General features: G+C 32.3%; 1 protein-coding gene across 1 annotated transcript in view; it reads left to right on the top strand.

Annotated features, from left to right (window-relative positions):
* Positions 1-17,945: 17,945 nt before the first annotated feature.
* LOC113366107 (epithelial discoidin domain-containing receptor 1-like) overlaps positions 17,946-21,103 on the top strand; it is a 166,174-nt gene continuing 163,016 nt past the window's right edge. Inside the window, 1 exon segment of the mRNA XM_026607659.1 lies at positions 17,946-18,181. Coding sequence (XP_026463444.1) covers positions 17,946-18,181 — 236 coding nt within the window.

The raw sequence follows: 21,103 nt of genomic DNA, 5'->3' as shown, positions 1-21,103 counted from the left end.
TTCGGAAGTTTATTCAGCTCAATGTGTTGATTAAGCACTTCGTTATATTTATATGATCATATTTTGGTAAATTTGTTCCAGCTAATAAAATAAACATACTACAGAAGGAGTGTCGATGCTAAGTGCCAGCATGTGCCAAATATTAAGATAACATCAAAAGTCAAGAAATTATTATTTATTCATAGTTAAGGCCGATGGGTTGCGTCCAGTAACCACGTTATCGTTTTTTAATAATTTTGGGAATCCCCTCTTCCCCTTGGTGATGTATAAAATTAGCCTTCCTTCCTCATCAAACATCACGTGTATTTTAGTACCTTAAAAAAATCGTAATTTTTTTAAATACTTTTGAAAAATTTCGGATTTTTTTTAATCCAGGTAAAAATATATGCACGTATCTTACCAGACCTCGCCTCCCTCTGTGTAATCATCCGTGATTTTTTTTCAACTCCCCACTCTCCCTTTAAGCAACACGTAATTAATCGACGCCCGTTTGGACTTATGGTATGGAACTTTGGGGTTATGCCAGTAAGTACAATATAGTTCTTATGCAACGCACCCAATTCATGATTTGGAGAAAAATTACTGATGCTTCGTGGTTCATCAGCAATCAAAATATTAACGATTTGTAAAAAAATATTAATTCTGTCAATGCCTAATTTATGCAAGCGATTGATATATTTCAGGTCTATTTCAATCTTTACTGCCCCAATAGTCATTTACATCTATATTTATTTCCGTATTACGTTTGCGTTATTTTCAACTATTGCAGCAATACATCCGAACTTTGCTGGGGGTCGATTTCTCGGCTTAATGACGCCTTCGTTTGTACGATATGACGCTCGCGTAAAGGCGAAGGGAATCTAGGGGTTCCCAACACCCATCGTCCGCCCTTCTCCTAGGCGACCGTGCCGCCACCGCCACCGCCACGGCCTGAAGTGGCGCCGGCCCGGAATCGATAAAGAATTCAGCGCAGTCGAACGTAATTAGAGGTGGAACTGCTATGTTATGGACTTGTAGTACGACGTCGAAAGAATCGAGTAGTTCTCCATTTCAAATACATCGGCGTCGGACACTTGTGAATGGACGTGCTATCGATATGACACGAGATCATGGGTGTCGGCGAACAAGGAGGACAAGTTGTCTTGTAGATCGAGAAGGAATGACAGACGAATATATGTATCCAGAAGGGACCATCATATTTGGAACAATAAAAAACAATTAGTAAAATAAAATTTTATATTATTACATATCAACACAAATTATAATTACCGCATTTAATTAATTTACGATTACCATCTACTAATTCCACTAGCAAGTAATTTTCTTAGTTTGATTAAAAAAGAAGAATCATTAATATAGGATTAATATTTAATTACCTTCTTTCTCTTATCATAAAACGCAACAGAATTGTATATGCAAAGCCATATATTATGGTGTCCCAGGTGACTAGATTAAGGTTTGTGAGTAATTAAAATGTGAGATTATTACTTCATAATGTGGTCATTTTAATTACATCACTAATAACTATAAAGGTCTTCCGACCCCCATAGCGTCAATTAAATGTAATGCATGTATGACATTTGTGCTAATGTCAGTTATACTTAAAAATATTTTATTTTAGTAATAAATATATTTGTTTATATAAAGAATTCTCTAGTCTGACCTTTAGAAATGTGAGAAGGCAATTCTGCTCCTTGACTCTGAGCCCATAAAAATATTTCGCCAAGTATTTCTATTTCGAAAACTATTTTCGGCTGTCCATTCGAAACTAATACCATCGATGAAATCGGATGTTAAACAACTTGACCGTGTACGGCATAAAAAGTAATTTATCACTGGGTTGGGTTTATATAAAATCATAACAAAACGACATTCCGTACGAAAATGGCTCATGATCATTGGATCATAAATCGCGGCAAATAATAAATTGTCTCAGACATCAATGCGAGGAGTGGTGGTGTACATTTCCATTCTTATTAAATATTTTCCTTATCACGTCAAGTCTGAATAACGAGGCCAATGATTTATTTTGAATGAGAGTCTTTAGTATTGTGTTTCGTTGAAAATAGGCGCCGGATAATGAAATTTGATCACAAAAATGGAGATATTCATAAACACATGGTAATAAATGAAAAACAAAATATACGAGCATCAGTTTACAGAAAATGAATGGTTTTAGGAGAAAATAAATATTATCAATAATTATCTGATAAAAAACTGACTAACTGACTTGAATAGAGGCTGGTGAAATTTTCTTGCTGGTAAGGTAAAATCTGTTGCCTTCGGATGTATGCATTAAATTATGCACTAAAGGACATGTACTATCACATAATACATTATCCCGTAATATGTTTCTCAGGGACGGTCCTACTAAAATCATCATTTCTCTTGCGTTAACCTTTAACAAAAGCAGGTCATCTGAGAATTAGATTACCCCATTAGTGGCGCTCGGTCTATGCAATAATGCGAAAATCCTCTAGTTCCTCCGGTGTGGGTCGAGATTTAAGTCGCAACGGGGTTGTTATATATCATTGTATTCAACATCGTGTTGCTTAACATTACTCATCAGACCATGTTAGATTATGAAAGATATGTTTTGTGGGATGTGTGAGACTCACAAGGATCGCCAGAATGAGGCGAGCGCCTGCGTAATGAATTTGTAATGAAGATTGATACAAACAAGCATTGCATGCGCTTGCGGATAAATTAGCGAGCGTCTGGAAATATATTTAATGCTTTCAGTCAATGAGATGATTTTCAAAAGCAATTTAAGTAAGCAGCAACTGGTACTCATTTGATGTATACGATCGTTTAAGAGACTCTCTCTGCTAGATTTCTGATGGTTAATAATGCTCAAAGCTTCGTGATAAATTGAGAGCTTTTGAGCTTGATACGTAATTGTTGCATGGAAAAATTTTCGGAAATTTCTTGCCTCTGAACAGTATATTTTTAACAAAACAACCTTCGACATGTGTCAGCTCGAAAAATTTATTTTATTATAAATCTTAAGTGTGAGTAGAAACTTCTAACCCTTTCCACTTGCATGCCGCATCGGTGTAATGCGTATTAATTTTGCAATGTACAAGTGGAAAGGATTAATATTGGGTGTCAAATAATTTCGACTTAGTACTACTGATTTTGCATTTTTCTTGTAAAAAATCCATTGAACCATAAATGCATTTCCTACTTGATAGTATTATTCACAACTTCAATAGAAAAAATACTAAAATATATTGTATTAAATATTTCTAAAAAACTGCAAATTTTTCTAAGACTTCAATCAAAAATTAATTTTAATTGTTAGATTAATATTTTGAGAATATAATTTTCTTCTAATATAACTTGAAAAAAAAATCGATATTTATTCAATCGCTTCTTAGGAGCAATGTCTTAATAATGTTATAATAGTGTGTTGGACACTTTATGATTAATGCTGTCAATTTCGTAAGTGCTATTGTACCATGTGAATCATTTTATCTACCAGTACCGAATGACTAATTGTAAGTGATTGCAATCGATAGAATATCGCGGCCAACTTTTTAATATCCTGAACTTTCAAGGCTGTGTTGATACTGCCAGAATAATCTCATAGTGAATAGTATTATATATGATGTATGTATTTATCGAAACTAATAGTTGATTTTTTGTCTTTCCAGGACTATGATTCGCTAGAAGTGGTCAAACATGGCGCTCTTACGACTAGGCTCGATTTATCTGCAATTTTCATTGACACTCACAGTTTTGCTGTTCATCTTAGGAAAATCAAGAGGGATAGACACATGTGAGTAAAAAAAAAATATTTAGATCAAATGTGTGGATTTACAATAAATAGTCATAAATATCGGGCTGTCTACTCAAAGGGAGAAATAGAAATATCAAAGTAAAATTTTCAATTTCGAATTATTTTGGTGAAAAGCAAATAAGAAAATTATCTTTTTCTATGTTATACAAGCTTTTCTTATCAAATGCATATAATTAAAATTTTCCTTTACTCAAAAATCCTTCCGCCTAAGGAACAATTCATCCCGGTAACAATAGGGAATCGCATTCAATTTCATGTATGCATCACAATTGAATCTTTGCGGTACATTTCAATGTAAGAGTCACTTTTGAAATCCGGAATAATAGAACATAGCAACGTGGGTATACGAAACGCATTACAATTCGCGGCGAGATGACACAAGAAATGACATTGATGTCCGCCGCGGCTAGAGCAACCTGTACGTACCAGACGTGAAATGTGAAATTCAATTCAGTCGGAATCTTATGTTCAGACATGGATCATCCACTGTGAAACACAAAGAGCGAGGTAATATCTTAATGCGATCTTTTTGTAAGAATTTTATACCGTATGACGTCCCGAGAGAACATGCTTTCATGCCAACGAAATTGTCCGAATGGGCTTTTTATTAGGACAATATTATCTAGATCCGCATTTTCTGAAAGTCAAAGGCGTGTAATTGAATTTGATACGAAATTTTAAATTTAATTAGAAAAAGAATAATAAAAAACTAGATAAAAGCATTAAATACTAAAAAATCTAAATTTGTGCAATATGATAAAACTTTAATACATTAACGTTGAGGTAGGGGCTGATTTAATTTTAATATCGACTTATAATTTCTTTAATTAGTTTGTTCGACCAAAAAAAAATATTTTTGAACGACTAGAATTAACAAAAACATGAAAATCTGTAGATTTGGCGATAAAAATATTTGACATGATAGGAAACACGATTTTTGAACGACTAGATTTACTGAAATTTACTAGAACTTGATACTTAAAAACTTGTTCAAGCTATTTTTGACCCTTTGACTTTTTTGGCAAAATAAGATTTACTATAAACTGCTGGATAGAAAACATAATTTTCAAATGACTGGAGTTATTAAAATTTAACAGCAGACCTGATAAAATTACTATTTTTGAGAATATTAGATATTTGAGAATATAGAAACTCAAAAATATTCTTGTGCTATCTTTGACTTTTTTGACATAATGCACTGCATGATAGAATGCCTGGATTTATGAAAAATTAATTTATGTGACGATAAGGGATTTCAGCAAAATTTCTGGTAATAATTGACTAATTCAAAAGTAGCCAGAAATGTTTAATTAATGATATTAATAATTATATAATTATATATAGATCGTGAATCAAATCGAAGCTTCGTCAGGCACCACAGAAATTCATTCTAAAACGTTGATAGGATTTAAAATTGGGTCACATTTCTGTTAACCTCAAGATGTGAACATCTAATACCAAATGGATTATTCTTGGTATAATTCAAGATTTGTCACAGGTTTAGCTTGCTTACAGATTGAATATATACATGAATCATAATAAAGCGATGCCTGGATTAGATATATATATATATATATATATATATATATATATGTGTGTGTGTGTGAGTGTATATGTAGTATGTATGTTCCTAAATGTAGGTACAGTAGCGACTGTCAAGTACTCGCTTGAAATGCGGAAAATGGAATATTGCAACTGACATTTCTTGTCTGGCTTGTATTATACGTTTCTCTTGTTTTACGAAGTTGCTCTGTCTGAAATAGTTTTATACGTAATACGATTACACAATACAATTCACGATATTTAGATATGGTCGTTTACTATTGTTAACCTTTTGAACCAGATTATAAAGGACCTATGTACGTATCTTAATTATATCCTGCGCAAAATAAGATGAAAGCTAAAAGCTCAGACAAAGCTCGGTAGTTGGGTAGACTCATGTCTTTTACATTACAAAATAAAATCCTACTTATTATTTGCATCACTTGTCTAATAACTTTTAGTACTGAGAATCCTATTTCTATTACTTTCACATATTTCTACGAATATCAGCTTTAAATCATATTCTTCATCCCAACACATCATTAGAAGCAATGCTATAAAACTCATTTTAATTCCTTCAGATAATTTACAGCATCCATAAAATCTGTTTCCGCTCTATCTCAATCTCCGAAGCAACCGAAAAGTTATATCAACTGATATTTTAAATGATGAAATCATAAAATATCATTCATCTTGACTCAAAATTTAATTGATTATTGGTGTCGCTATAAATTATATTCCGAGGTCATCGTGCATTAAGACTTATTGTCTGTAAGTGTGATTGACACCAGAAGCTGACTATGCGGAGTCAATTAAAAAGATTTATTAGTCGTTAATTATTCCCATGGCGTTTATTGGCTTTTTGATTATTGGCTAGTCATTCAGTATTTGGATAAGAAACAATTTAAAATAAAAGCAATGATGATTATTAAATTAATCTAACTTCTACGAATTAAGTAAGGAAAATTCAAACAATCAATTCAGTACAAAGTAGACGTACATAATCATGAGTATTATTTATTTAACATGAGTGTGGGTGTTTTACCTACGCAGAGTGCTGATATTTAAATTGTGTATATTAAATCTCGTTTCAGATAATATTTTGAGAGGAAAATGTTTGTTTTGCACATTAACCCAAATGACTTCCATAATATCACCTACACAGCCTTCTCTCTCGATTAACCCCATCCTGAGTTATGCTATAATTCATGAGGTACTCTGACTTGACACTTCCACTGTTTTCATATAATTAGCATCCCCTTCATGCAGAACCATCCACCATGTACTGAAGCTCAAGATTTCCCTTGTTGAGGATACTCGTATAGATAGATAATACGGATAAATGGAAATAGATATATATTAATAGAATGATATGAATCTATTGGAAAATTTTGAAATTTATTCAACATTCCGCAGAGTTCAAATTGTTCAGCGCTGTTCTCAGTTCTCATCAGAACTACATTTTTTTATCACAACCGTGAAAAATTATATTAAATTTTGACGAATGTCCATCCTTCTAAAAATTCAAATTCAAATCATCTTTATGGCAGTTGACTCCATGTCGACACCACGTCGACCCTATGTCGACACAATGACGACACCATGTCGACTAAATGTTTAATTCGTATCAGATAATTTTGTTCTGCAGATTTGTGTGAGCGAAAAGTTCTTAGATTCAGTTTCCTGAAAATACTAATGTCTTCTTCTAATTTCTACCAATTTCTAGTAAGTCCCAATCAATTTCATCATATTCATCTTATTCACGCAAACGCATCAAGAATCTCACCATTTCCATTACAATTCTCCATAGTGCTGCGATGTTATGATGTGACGCGGAACTTAATTAAAAGCATATATCAATTAACGTCAACTTGCTGCCCAGGTGATAAATCTGAACTGATATTATTTGATAGCATGTTATATTGATAATAATTAAACGTGTGCGTTGTACCGAACGTAGGTAATAGTCATAGAAATATAAGAAATGATAAAAATATTTGAAATGGTATAATAGACATTTGATATTGCCATTGATTTGTGAAATATATACCCGTATATTAAATTTCTTATGTTTTATATTCTATATATCAAAAAATATAAAATATTTATAATAAATTGGCTTCAATTTTGCGAGACTAAATCGATCTAAAATCTAAAACTTTAATTACCTTGCAGTTCAAGATTGATCAGGGCTTAATTTTTCTGAAATAAAATTTCGATAAGGCATTCTTTATTCGATTGGAATCTTATAACTCCAAAATTAAACAAATTTGAAAATTTGTCTTGAAAACTAAAAAACTTGAATTAATAAGAAAAATATTTACTAAATTTTCTTAATTGTTATTACATGTGGAAATACAATCGAAAATAATTTGTATAAGCGTTATGAATCCAACTTAATAGTAAGCAGCAGTCACATTGAAATAATGATCTTAAATACGAATTTTAGTGAAAATAGCTTTCTGAGGCATTGCTGCATCGAATTAGAAATGAATTATCAGTATTACAAAAATTTTAATTTAGGTTTCTTTCTATGAGGCGTCGTAGTTGTGATATGTGTTTTCTGTTAAAAAAAATAAAATAATAAAAGTGTTGCTTTATATCTTAAGCATGATATCTGATACATGCATTGCATTGCAAAAAAATATTCTCACTCAACACAAAAGCTCAAAATAATATCTATATCCATATCCATAACAACCAGTTGATATTAATCTTAGACCATAAAATATTTACGGCATTATTATATACTGTGTAATAAGATATACATATACGCAAACTTTATATCAAAGCTACGTTTGTAATAAAGTAAACTAAAATAATAACAATAAAATCAGCGTGATTTATTGTATTCTATAAATATTTTCCAGTAAACCCACACTATAATAATTATTATTCGCAATATGATAGTAAAATTGTTAAAAAAACACTGCCCATGTATCTGACTCCAAAAACCTCATATACTCGTATTTCCACATGTAATAAAATATTTCTGCGACGGTAGCCGTGTTGCTTGCTCCATTCTGCACAAACCGTGCCAAAGTCTGAAGTTTTGAACACAAATTGGATTTAGTGTCATTAAAAATATGTATCCTGTACCGCGTTAAAAATATCACACAGGAAATTAGCAGGAGCGCGTCAATGCGGTTTCAACTTCGCTCTAATAAACTTTATGGAACGGCGCACAACGACTGTTTAATTATTATCAAGATGCTAGGAAACGTTAATTTTATGCCACTTTTGCGATTCTTTCGCATCGTAAAAATGTTGGCGACTATTTAATGAAACTGGAAAAGTTTTGGGATTGGGGAACTTGAAGTTTTGTAATGGGTTCTTGTTTTAATAATTATTTTTAATCTTGATGCAATGTGATTTGTAATTATAGTTATTATTGCTATTATGACACTGGTCAAGAAAGACAAATTATACTAAACAACAAATTATAAATAATGCAAAGTGCTATATATTTAGTATGTGGTCTAAATGCATTAAAATGAAGTAGCCCACTGAGGTGACCATCATGTCATATACGTAGTACTCCAGTACTATTTAGGGGCGCCCATTAATCACGTGATTGATTTTTTAAGTATTTTTGGAACCCTTCCCCACCCCTTAGTGATACGTGGTGTTTTTCAAAATTATCCCCCCTCCTCCACCGTGTATTTTAAGTTACGAGAAGTAGTAAGTAGTGATTACAAGAAGTGACGTCGAAATTATTTTTGTTAAATATCTATGAATACGTTTATAGTGGATGTTGCGATATTGTCAAATACAATAATGAGTACTTTGAATAGCTAATTTTTCAAAAAATTCCATATTGTGTTTTGACTACTATAGTTGTCTATTCCACCCTGTGAGCGGAACATTCAGCGATATTTTTTTCAGACAAAGAATAAATATAATGGTACAGTATAAAACCAAAGAACTCAGCACATATAAAAGATACCGAATGCAAACTAAAATATAAAAACAACAAAAAAACTATCTCGCACCAAAGCTTTGGTCAGTACAGTACATACAAACGCTTCGGCGCTCTGAGGATCAGCTTTGAACTTTTATGCAGCAAAACATTGTTCGAGTGGCGTATTCGTGTAATTGCTATGTGCAAATAACTACAATATAGGCTTAACATAGACATTTATCTGTCACTTTGTTATGTTCTCAACGTGATAATTCATATTTTTCATGCGCGAATATGTCTGAGGTAATAACACTCATGGTATGAAAATAACATACTGCGAAAATATGCTGGAGGTTTTTCTGAAAGATCTTTGCTGATAGGAATATGCACAAGGAGTTAATTATGATTTGTTAAATGTTTCAAACAGTAATTATATCTGAACCATGAACTTTGAACTTAATTAATTTCACTTTTAATATAAAACGACATAAATTGATTTTTTTCCCACAAAACTATCCTTAAGCGTAGGAAACCTCGACTCTGATATAAATCATCATGAAATTGCATGAAAATCCACTTTAAAAACAAAGTTTTTATTATATTCCTCCTTTTGTTTTTCTATAACTAAAGCTTCTTCGTTATTTGCGTTTTTCCCAACGTTCACTTCAAGTGTAGACGACAAAGTCGAATTGAAAATTCATAAATTGATAATCCCGTATCATAATATTTATCGAAGTACCTGGTTTTTGTTTAGGTAACGCGGCTCCCTGATAATCGAACGGTTGCCGTTTGATAGCATTGTCATGTAATACCGATACAAGAGGAAAATTATAAATTGAAACTTGGATTAGGATTAAGTAATCCATAATTGGTACTTTATTATTCAAAAATAGCAATTCATCCAAGTTTCTTATCCTGTGCTACTACATTTTTTGATGAAAACTATTTCAAAGGCTAAAACGCATGCAAAATATTTTTATTCTAGGTCTGTTATTAAAAAAGCTGTTTCATCTATCCTGCTACATCACTGTTCGGAAAAATTTTCAGTTATTCGCGGAAATAAAATATATTCTCTCCAAACGTTCGCGGCCTCATCGGGGTATGGTTTGGCGTTTGGGGTTTGGGGTTTTAAAGTGCACCTCGGGCATGTTTAGTTTCAAAACAAATTAAAAATGTTTTGCTCACAGTTTTTTTTAAATACCCTGCAATGAAACTTAAGTTACAAAAGATATTTTTTTATTCGCTCCTATATTAACAACTGTGCAGTTAAGGACATTTAGTAAGTTTGTGGAATTTACAATTGTCAACCGTAATTGGTACGTTGTATATCATAGAGACATATTGGAAAAACAACTCAATTGTTACAAAAGATGTTATTGATTGATTTCAATGATAATGGCAACTAAAATATTTATGTAGCCCATTCCACTCGTGTGCCGCCGCTCCGGCAACATAATATGTATTACTTTTGTATGTACGAATGGAAAAGTGGAAATAATCATTTCAAGTCTAAAATCTACAAAGGAAAGACATTTAAATTTGACGATTTTTTGAAAGCAGCAAATTCATCCATACCCATCTCATTATTACAATATTTCCAATAATGGCTCCCACACAGCAAAATATCCTTTACTTTTTGCCATCCAGGAAAAATCCCAATTATGAAAAGCAACAGAAAGAAATCGTCGATATTAAACCGCTCCACGTTATAAATGATTTTCTTCTTTTCGAATTGAAATGTTATTCTGTCTGGAAAATTTTAATACCCTTTTATTTTTACTGAGAACTCCTTGGAATGACTATTGAAACTCGAAAGTGTATGGTCGATGGTGAAGTAAATCCATGAAATTGCCTGCAGTCCGAGCATGAAAGAATATCAAATGAACTATTAAAGGATATAGTCCAGTCATTTGGTGCAAAAAAAGGCTGTTGCCGGTACAGTACTCCGGGAATTCTGAAAATTGGTAATCTTATAGATTTCGAGGTGCTCTTTACGAAAATCAACTTTGCCACCTCAAATTTGAACGGCAAGTTGCCGCCATATTGAAAAAATGGCGTCAAAAAACAGCTTTTTTAAAATATCTTCTTTCTGGCTCAATCTACGATAAAAGTATCTATGTACGAATTAAACTAGAGAAAATTTCCTAGAATTCCTTAGAAAACCGTTTTTTTGAAAAATTTATAGTTTGAGAGTACGGCCGCCTCAAAGTCTTTGCTGCTCTCGCCGTAGTATCAAATCTGTCCATATATGACAGCACTTCGAACTTGACCACATTCTCTCTAATAATTAATATTTTCAATGTTAAATTAAGCGAATAAGATCTTAAGCGATCTAATTCAAATATTTTTCGTTTTTTTTTGCTAATTTTTTAACACTTCAATGGCAAAGTAGCTGTAAATATACTTATAGCTTGAGTAGCACCTTATAGCTTCAAGTAGCTTGAAGCGTTAAAAAATCAGCAAAAAAACAGAAAAATATTTGAATTATTTTATTTCTAGATCTTATTCGCTCAATTTAATATTGAAAATATTAATTATTAGAGAGAATGTGGTCAAGTACGAAGTGCTGTCATATATGGACAGATTTGATACTACGGCGAGAGCAGCAAAGACTTTGAGGCGGCCGTACTCTCAAACTATAAATTTTTCAAAAAAACGGTTTTCTAAGGAATTCTAGGAAATTTTCTCTAGTTTAATTCGTACATAGATACTTTTATCGTAGATTGAGCCAGAAAGAAGATATTTTAAAAAAGCTGTTTTTTGACGCCATTTTTTCAATATGGCGGCAACTTGCCGTTCAAATTTGAGGTGGCAAAGTTGATTTTCGTAAAGAGCACCTCGAAATCTATAAGATTACCAATTTTCAGAATTCCCGGAGTACTGTACCGGCAAGACGACCAAATGACTGGACTAATAATGGTACAGGATTATTTTATCTTGTGTTCTCTTCGAGTATTAGTTTCTTCATTAAGGATATTGGAATAGCCAAATCGCTTAAATGTAGAAAATCAAACATGGTTTGTTTTTAGACAGAAAAGAAAATTTGTAAGAGTTTATTGATTCAAAAAATATATATAGTTTAAAATAGAAATATAAAATAAAAATTGCATGTCCTTTCCATTACCACACCTCAAAAAACATTTACCGACCCATAAAAAAATTACAAACTATATTTTTTTACCCATAGTGACTTTTATCTCAATAAACCCTTTGGGCTTTCTGAATGCTAGTCGTGTGTAACATTTCAACGCCCACAGAATCGATTCAGACATTATTCAGATACGGGACTCATACAAAAACATCGAGACAACTAAACGCGATGTGATTTTTTTGTATTTTATTTTTAATCGGTGCACATCATCAGAGGGAATATTTTCAAACGCCCAGTTTCGCTAGTTGAGACGCCTCCTTTTGTGTAGAAAACACCTGCTTCTCGTGAGAGCAATAGAAGGATGATGGAGGAAAAATTACTCAAAAATGATAAATATAAATTTGTCATTATTTTTTTTATATATTATTCACACGCCATAATATTAAATTCTCTACAGTTGTAGGTGAATGTAGATATCGTATAGTTTGCTATGAAAAAAAAATCATTTACTTAGGTGACTCGTTATTGTAACAACACGATTGTAACTTGTTTTATATAAGTAGATCAACTAAATATCAATTTTTTAAATTTTGACAAGGTTCTTTAATTGTAAAAAATTCTAAAAAATCTTTATTAAAAATAACTTATTTCTATAGCTGGCCAACAAAATGAACAATTAAAAAATTGTATTCAACAATTAAAAAAATAACCAGAAATAAATTTGAGAGTGAATGTTAAATGCATATGACTAGAACAGATGGGTGCACGGTATTAGAAATCCATAAACATCGAATTTTTTTAATAATAATTTCTATATAATTGACTCATTTTGTCCAAAGCTCCCTTTCCATCTTATTTTTTACCAAGGTTTTGTGATAATAACAAAAGGCACACGTTTCAAGTACCGAAGCTTCGTTCTCGACTTGCGTGATGAGAAATGTCTGACAATCCTGTCATAATAAATTATGATCGAATAAACGCATTGTTGTGTCAGGTTATATTTATAAGATTAAAGGATTTAAATGAATTATAGATTTATAGTAACAGGTATTTTAGCTTGTCATTTAACACTTTTTTAAATTGGCTGTCTTATTAAAAAGAAATATATTAATATCCAACCTACGTTGGGAATGAATTATAAAGATGTACCACGATAGAAAGTAATTTTTTAGAAATTTATAAAATGTGATAGGGGAGTCAATTATCATACAATTTCGTGGATAATATCAGTTTCAATCAGTTTTAAGAAATCTATTTAAGTCGAACTATATGCTAGATTGCCTATAGGAAATCGTGCTGCTTAGTTTTTTGGAACTCAATAAATTATGACAATAAAAAATTTTGTTCTGTAATATTTATACCGCTCTGAATCTGCATTCACATTTTATCGAAACAAGTATCAATTTCCAAATTACAATATGAGAAGCCATAGGCAACATTCAAAAACACGCATATGGAAATGTTGTTCTAATAAGAGACTAAGTCATTGTGTCCCTAAGGCTCAAATTTTTATTACGAGCAGGTTGCTAACAAAAATTATAGGCCTGATGTAAACGAGAAACTACTTAGTGGAAAAAATATTTTTGTGAAGATATCACATTACGACTGAAGTAGGTTAGATAATTTTTACATATTTTTTTTTTAAGTTTTAATTTCTTTTAACAAAGTGCAAAATAAACCGGCTCCTCCATATATGTTCAATCCAAATGTGGTGTTCTCAGACATCGTAAAAGGTTAACTTTAAAAAATTTTAATGGCCTTAATAATCATCTGAGAATCGCCAAGTGCTCTTCCTAATATACTGATATTGGAAACCATTAAAACGCATATTATCGGGATATGGGTTTACGTAGCCGTGTAATAAAGAGGCGAGAAAAATAAATCTGATCGCAAAAACTCGCAAAATAAGTAACAAAAATCGCTAAAATAATAAAGTGAATTACATTCTTTGATAAGATATAATTTTTACGTCAGCGCGATTATAAATAACGAAGACCGTTTGGGTGTAAATAGATTATTCCCTTTAATGATCGAAAAATAAAATTAATTAAAAATGTTACGAAAATAGAGGATATACAATTCTATGCGAGAGTTTTTTTCAATTTTGGTGTCATAAAAGTTGCAGATCGGATTTTCTGGTGGTAACCAACTTTGCCTTGGAGAATTTGTGATTATTATGCAGGCTTGTAGAAGTAGAATCTTGTGAGCCAAATTGTTCCAATTGCTCTCTTATGCTGGCATATCAACATAGGCTAAATTAAAATTTTATGACAAATCTGTCCTTAAAACAATGTCCTTAAATTTTCTTTTACCATTTCAAGTAAACAACAGAAATAACTATAAACCTTATGAAGCATAAACTCTGTCTTACAGAATATATTCAGTTGGCAACCTTAGGCGCTACACATGTAAATTCGTAATGATATATGTTATGCAGTAAACTACATAGTCCATTACATGGCACGTACAATAGTATATGATGGGATTCCATGCACAGAATGATCGCAAATGCTGGCAAAAAAGACAGTGGCGTTTATGGGAGTCACATTATTATTTTCCAGCACCGCAAGTGTGAAGATAAATTTATTATATGCATTTCCTCTGCGAAAATAGAAAAATGAAATATATGTAAGATTTATTTGGAATATGGTGGTGAATGATTTTATCAATCTGGGGAGTCGTTAGAACTTTCAATTTTGGCTTGCAATAAACAATTAACATGCGCATTTAAAAGAAAGAAAAATGATATAGAAGTATTTGAATGAGATCAGTGGGTAGTTTGAGCTTTGGTCTGGTGGGCTGGTTCTCTGGGTATACTCTGTTGGCTAAGTTTCTGGTTTGGATGGACGTCTGCTTTTGCAATTAGAATTTAAGTTTTACACAATGAAACGATTTTGTAAAAAAAAAGATGGTAAAACAAAAGCGTCATGGAATTAAAAGGTAAAGTTAGACCGTATATCTTATAATTCATGGACTGCTAGTTGAGTGCAAAAAAGTGTCGGAAGCGATAAAGACGTCACCGGGTGAACGAGCGTTGCAGAGAATCGTCGTATACTCCCGATTATTATTGTTGATTCTACTGAAGCAATCGAGAGTATTCGATAGTTCTCGGTAACGCTCGTTCACCTAGTGAAGTCAGTATCGCCTCTCAACTTTTTAACACGGAAAACGTAAGGACTAGTCATATGATTATGTCATCGACCTTATACACATGTATAAGTATTATAAGGTTTATGGAATTAGCAGTCCATGTATTATCATGTCTATAAGTTAGACACATCCTAAGTATGTAATGTATTGTACAAAAAAAATGTTTGGGCAGATTGAAAAAAATTGATATACTGGTGAAGGATTTGAAGTGTATCATCAAAATAACATTTAGAACATGTAAATTAATATAATAATCAAAGCAGTGCAAATTTTGTATCATAAATTTGTTTACTCACATCATAAAATTGTTGTAGGTACTTTTTTATTTGGCCTTATAATATTTATCAGAAGTAGGATCGCATACACTTGAAACGTTATAGGATAATGTCATATTTGATGCACTTGCAAAAACACTAAAATTATGGTTATACATGATTGTATCTTTATTTTCTTGGTCAGAAAAACAATAATGTGTTACAAGACAATCCATTTTCGCGCCACTGACACTTCTCGTCGGTGTTACAGCAAGCGTCCATTTTAATAATGTATCCCGCATGCAAATTTCTCGACGTTTCGAAATTTATTTCACTGGAAATTCGGAAAACTCGAGCTCGGCATCTCGCACCAGCAACCGGCTTGCTCCCGCAGCGAAAAGCGAAAAGCAGGAACCTACTATCATAGAATATTCCATAAGACAGAAGTCAGCGTATAACGGAATAACGGAGATGCTGGCGTTAATGTTTGATAAGGAATCAACATCTATGGCAAAGATTGTTCGTTGCATAATTCATGTTAAATGCTTTTCGGATGGTAACTAGTTTTTACCTGGGAAAAGGTAGTGTGCAGTTGAATAAATTATTTAGAAATGGCAGAAGATCTTCCGGAGCTTAATGCGGTCATATTTCTGTATTAATGTACCATTATCTATTGATGTAATAGTAGTTGCTTATATATAACAAATATTCTCATGCAACAATAAATATACCAAGTTCATATTGAAATTGAAGATAAAATAAGTTAAACAACATGGTGATTGCCATTAGTGAGTTCACTGGGAAAGGGAATACTGTGTATGGGATGGACCAAAAATCTACTAATAAACTATCAAGATCTTCTATTTTAATCAATGTATTATTATTTTAGAAAGATTGAAAATAAAATAAATCTTTTTTGCCTCTCTTCTTTGTTCATATGCTACTAAATTTTTCATCCCTTCACTTCGTAATTGAATCTCGTTGCAAATTACAATAACAAAACATAAAAATTAAACTTACAACATCTCCAATCCATCGATTTACATTTATTTAATTTATTTCTTATATTCGATTCAAGGGGCTTATGCGAGTGAATTGGAAAAGTTAAAACAGTAAGCACAACCATGCGTCATATTTTCAATCTTTCTTCGGTTGTTTTTGCATTTAGGGAAAATTTCATATTCAGCTTTTCTTTGCTTCCGCACAAATGCGCAGGTATAGAAGAAGTTGGAAAATATGAGATATAGAAACCTTTATGAATAGAAATAGAATTTCAAGAAAAGTTGCAAGCAAGTTTCTAGATCGAGGAATTATTATGCGCTGATGCAGTTTGGGAGATTTGTTAGTTTTGGGAATGGAGTCAAAATATTTTTGATTTATATTGTTAGGGCAACTTCTCGTTACTAAATAACAGACCCGATGTCTAACTTTATAATTGATTTGATTTCTCTATGACACAAAACCTATGACCACGTTCGAATTAAAAGACCGAATTAAAACATTTACATTACCCTGGCGCATTGTGCTACGTTAAATAACTTTATTTGCTATGGAATTCCAACAATTCAAATATCCATGGAAATCAATATGCGTGCACACCAAAAAAAGCACCACGGGCTTTGCAAACACAGTTTCGAACTTTCATGATATTGAATTCGTTATTCATTCAATTAGCCAGCGGGAAATTGGCGGAATAACTGAATATAAAACTAGAATTCGTATGTTTTGGCTCGATTCCAAAAACTATATCGTCACATCGATGGCACGATCTCAATCATTCTTTATGCCGGACTTCATAAAACTCAATAATTCCTTCATCGGGATAGAGGAATGTGTTTACATATTCGTATCATCAAGTGTTTATTGCGATTTGGCTCCCAATCTGCGCATGAATGAAAATCATTCACTATTAAAATTGATATAAATAGTTTTTGACAAAATAAACTTTACGAAATACTAAAGCAAATATATGGGGATCTATTTTAAATACGCAAGTCTTTCAGAAATATATAACCGTTTTTGTATTTGAACAAGCAATACTCTGCCTCAGCAAATTTTAAATGCTATATTTATATTTGCTATTAAATAATCATGAACGTAAAATAAAAAATCAACACATTGATGAAATATTAAATGTTGTTTTCGATCATTATTCTACAATACGTTGATGATTTTTATCAAAGTGAACTATGCCGAATACTACAAATGCAAATAACGTACTATCTTGAACCTTGCCTAGATTTATTGGAAAAATCTAAGCTAAGATTTGTTTCATTTGAACAAGTTCATGAAATAAATAAAACCAGGTATTTATTTATTTTTTTACTCTTTCCAGCACAATGTATTGGACCTTTGGGAATGGAGCACGGTCTCATAAAAGATGAGGATATAACAGCAAGTTCGTCTTTTGACAGCGGCAATGTTGGACCGCAACACGGGCGGTAAGTAATAATATATTTTATAATACGAACATTCATTTATTTTATCATACATCCATCATAGCATAAATTAAATTAGAGAGAACATTCCTTAGGAAACGGTTCTTTGGAAAAACTTTCTGCATAGTTTGCACAGAATGTAGAACATAGGGATTAAAATATTCGCATATGGCAAAGCTAAAATAAAATTGTACCTAATGCTTAGAAACGTAGAACATTATAACTCAACAAAAATATCTCTTGTCCCAAGATATCACATCGACGTCACATTTAATTCTCATTTATGTTTATATAAACCGTTCTATACGGCCATAAGCCCATACAAACGATTCGCAAGTAAGTTTCGTAAGATGCGGCAACACTCGAACTTAATTTCCAAGTATGAGTCTCCGAACTCCCTAATTCCTGCAAACTCCTTTTACTTCGCCTTGAAGAGCGGGGTCAACCAAGCGAGACTCCGGAACAACTAGGAGCAGAGTGGAAGAGTTTTTGTTTAATGCCAAGGATGGGTTACGATATTTTGAGAGTTTTCCAAAGTATACCATTGCCGATACGGTAGTTGTATTATGATATGAATAATGACATCCCAATTGAATTTGGAAAATGATACTTTTGACGTTATTTGACTCGGATGGTAGAGGTAATGCATTGTTTTGCATAGTAATTTTTTGATGGGAAATATCGAGTTTCAAAAAGAAATATGATACTTTAGAATGGGTAGAAGATTGTATACTAAATTCAAATATGTTTATAATGCGAATAAAAATATTACCGTTTTCAATACTCTTCAGTACATTTTTGCAAGTATATACGGACTGGGTTTTATATTTTTCACGTAGAAAAGCTACTTGTCGACAAGATCGTATATAACAATACGCTATAGTAAAATATTAAAATGTTATTTAAAGTATATATTGCTACTTATTTTTCTTGCTACAATCATGAGAATTTAACACAACTGAATCAAAATTTTAGATATACAGAGCTTAATTCGTAAAAATGTGTATGCAAACGAAGCGAATAGATGAGCTGGTGTTTATTAGTATCATCATAGTTTTAAAAATAACCGAGTTTTTTTACGAATTTTCTCTATTATTTCAAACTTCGTCGTTTTCCCAGCATCGTATTTATAGATGTATAATCACTCGGTTTTAACCAGCACGTCTCTCTCTAATAGAGAGCTTTTCCTTTTCGTTCGGTCACGGGTCTGTTCTCTTCGACGCGGAAAAGCTTTCAGGCTGTCAATGTTTTCCACAAATTTCTCCAAAACTTCCATTTCGTACATTGATATATTTGTGTGCCCCGGATTAATAATATATACCTGTACGTTTGTGTTAATAACGCTTAGAGCAATGTCTAAATTCAGAGGAAAGTTTAAAATACTACCATCTATAATATTCTCAAGTACAACGTAAAAGATACTAAATATTTAGAAAGATCTAAAAAGTACTGATGGTCCTGACTACTAGACTAATAGCAATTACTAGAATTTTATCTAGCTTGATAGTTAAAAATGGATCAATTTAAATAACAGATCTAACTGATTTATTTTCTACTTACTTTCACTTCTCGATAAATTTTATTAGCATCAAATATAATTAAAAATATTTATTTTAACTAATGCATAGCAAGTAAAATCATTGTATATTATCGTTATATTTGATTTCAAAAATCCCTCAAGCACTTCAAATCGTTATGCAAGTGAATATTATGGATGGAATTATATCATTGTATCATCGCCCCTAAGTAGATCGAAGAGTTTTATGACTTGAGAAGAAATAATAACCGCAAAATGAAAACCAGTAATCTGGCCATGAGATCCGCGGGGTGCCAAATATCCACCTCTACCACCCTTGTTTCTATCTCCTCAACATGACGAAAGTCAAAGTGTGGTTGATTTTAATGATCTAAGAGGGTAACAATGGGCTTTACCGTTGGAAGTTTTCATCAGTCTCGCATATTAGATATTCTTAGTCCGGAGACTAAGCCATGTCTCGAGTACGTACAAGGGCAAGGTTTCTTGGCTCTAGTGGTACTTATACTTTTGAACAATCTGCTACAAGCCCATGAATATTGAATACATAATTTATGTTTAATAGTTCTTGGGGATTTCGATTAAACCCTTCTGTTGGTCATACACTTTTGTAAATAATAATCGAAACAGTTCATGGTAATGGGGATTATCCAATACTACTTCTTTAAATCAAAGGTTATTACATTTCCTTAAAATTGTATTTCTGGGTAAATGTATTTCCATCCTATTTGAATGAAACAAAGTACCAAGTTGAGATAGTAGTCGCTGAAAACTAGCACGAGTTTTAAATGAGAGTTTCATTTTCCAGCTGCGGAAAAGATTTCATAGCTCCACAAGAGTGTCACAGATGATATTCGCATTCTTGGCACGGCTCGGCCGACAATTCTATTAGTACGTACATGTGAGAGACTGGTACTACACATAAGGCAAATAGGGGACGAGTAATGTAATCTACTCGATGCGTCGCCGACGTGGTAATTCGATTTAAATTTTGATTGTAAAGGAACAAGAGCTCGGAAATTTGCGGCGAAGATTGTTACTTGACAACATCTTCGATGATTAAATGAATATTGTCAATTTAAACGCACAGGCTAATAAGGAGCATTGTTCCAACGCGGTCGGCGTGGAACTGAAGGAGTTTCTAGAACTATACTGGTAATTAAATGGTAATTGTTTCAAAGAATGAAAATAAGAATTGAGCATGAAAAACTAGTTTGCATTATCTTGTGAATTGGTGTGATAAATTATAGTTCATTATTCATTGCAAATACTGTAAATATTTATCCTACTTTCTATGTATATAAATATCCTAATTGCGCACTTTCACTTCGAGTATCAATTCGTAGCACTTCTGGTATTTTCACAAATAGTATTCAACAAACAACAAAATG

This window comes from Ctenocephalides felis, unplaced genomic scaffold (assembly GCF_003426905.1).
Source record: "Ctenocephalides felis isolate EL2017-DRISC unplaced genomic scaffold, ASM342690v1 CF-g0.4_SCAFFOLD_01170, whole genome shotgun sequence".
NCBI lineage: Eukaryota > Metazoa > Arthropoda > Insecta > Siphonaptera > Pulicidae > Ctenocephalides > Ctenocephalides felis.
The sequence above is the reverse complement of the archived record's forward strand: the minus strand, read 5'-3'. Positions and strand labels throughout refer to the sequence as shown.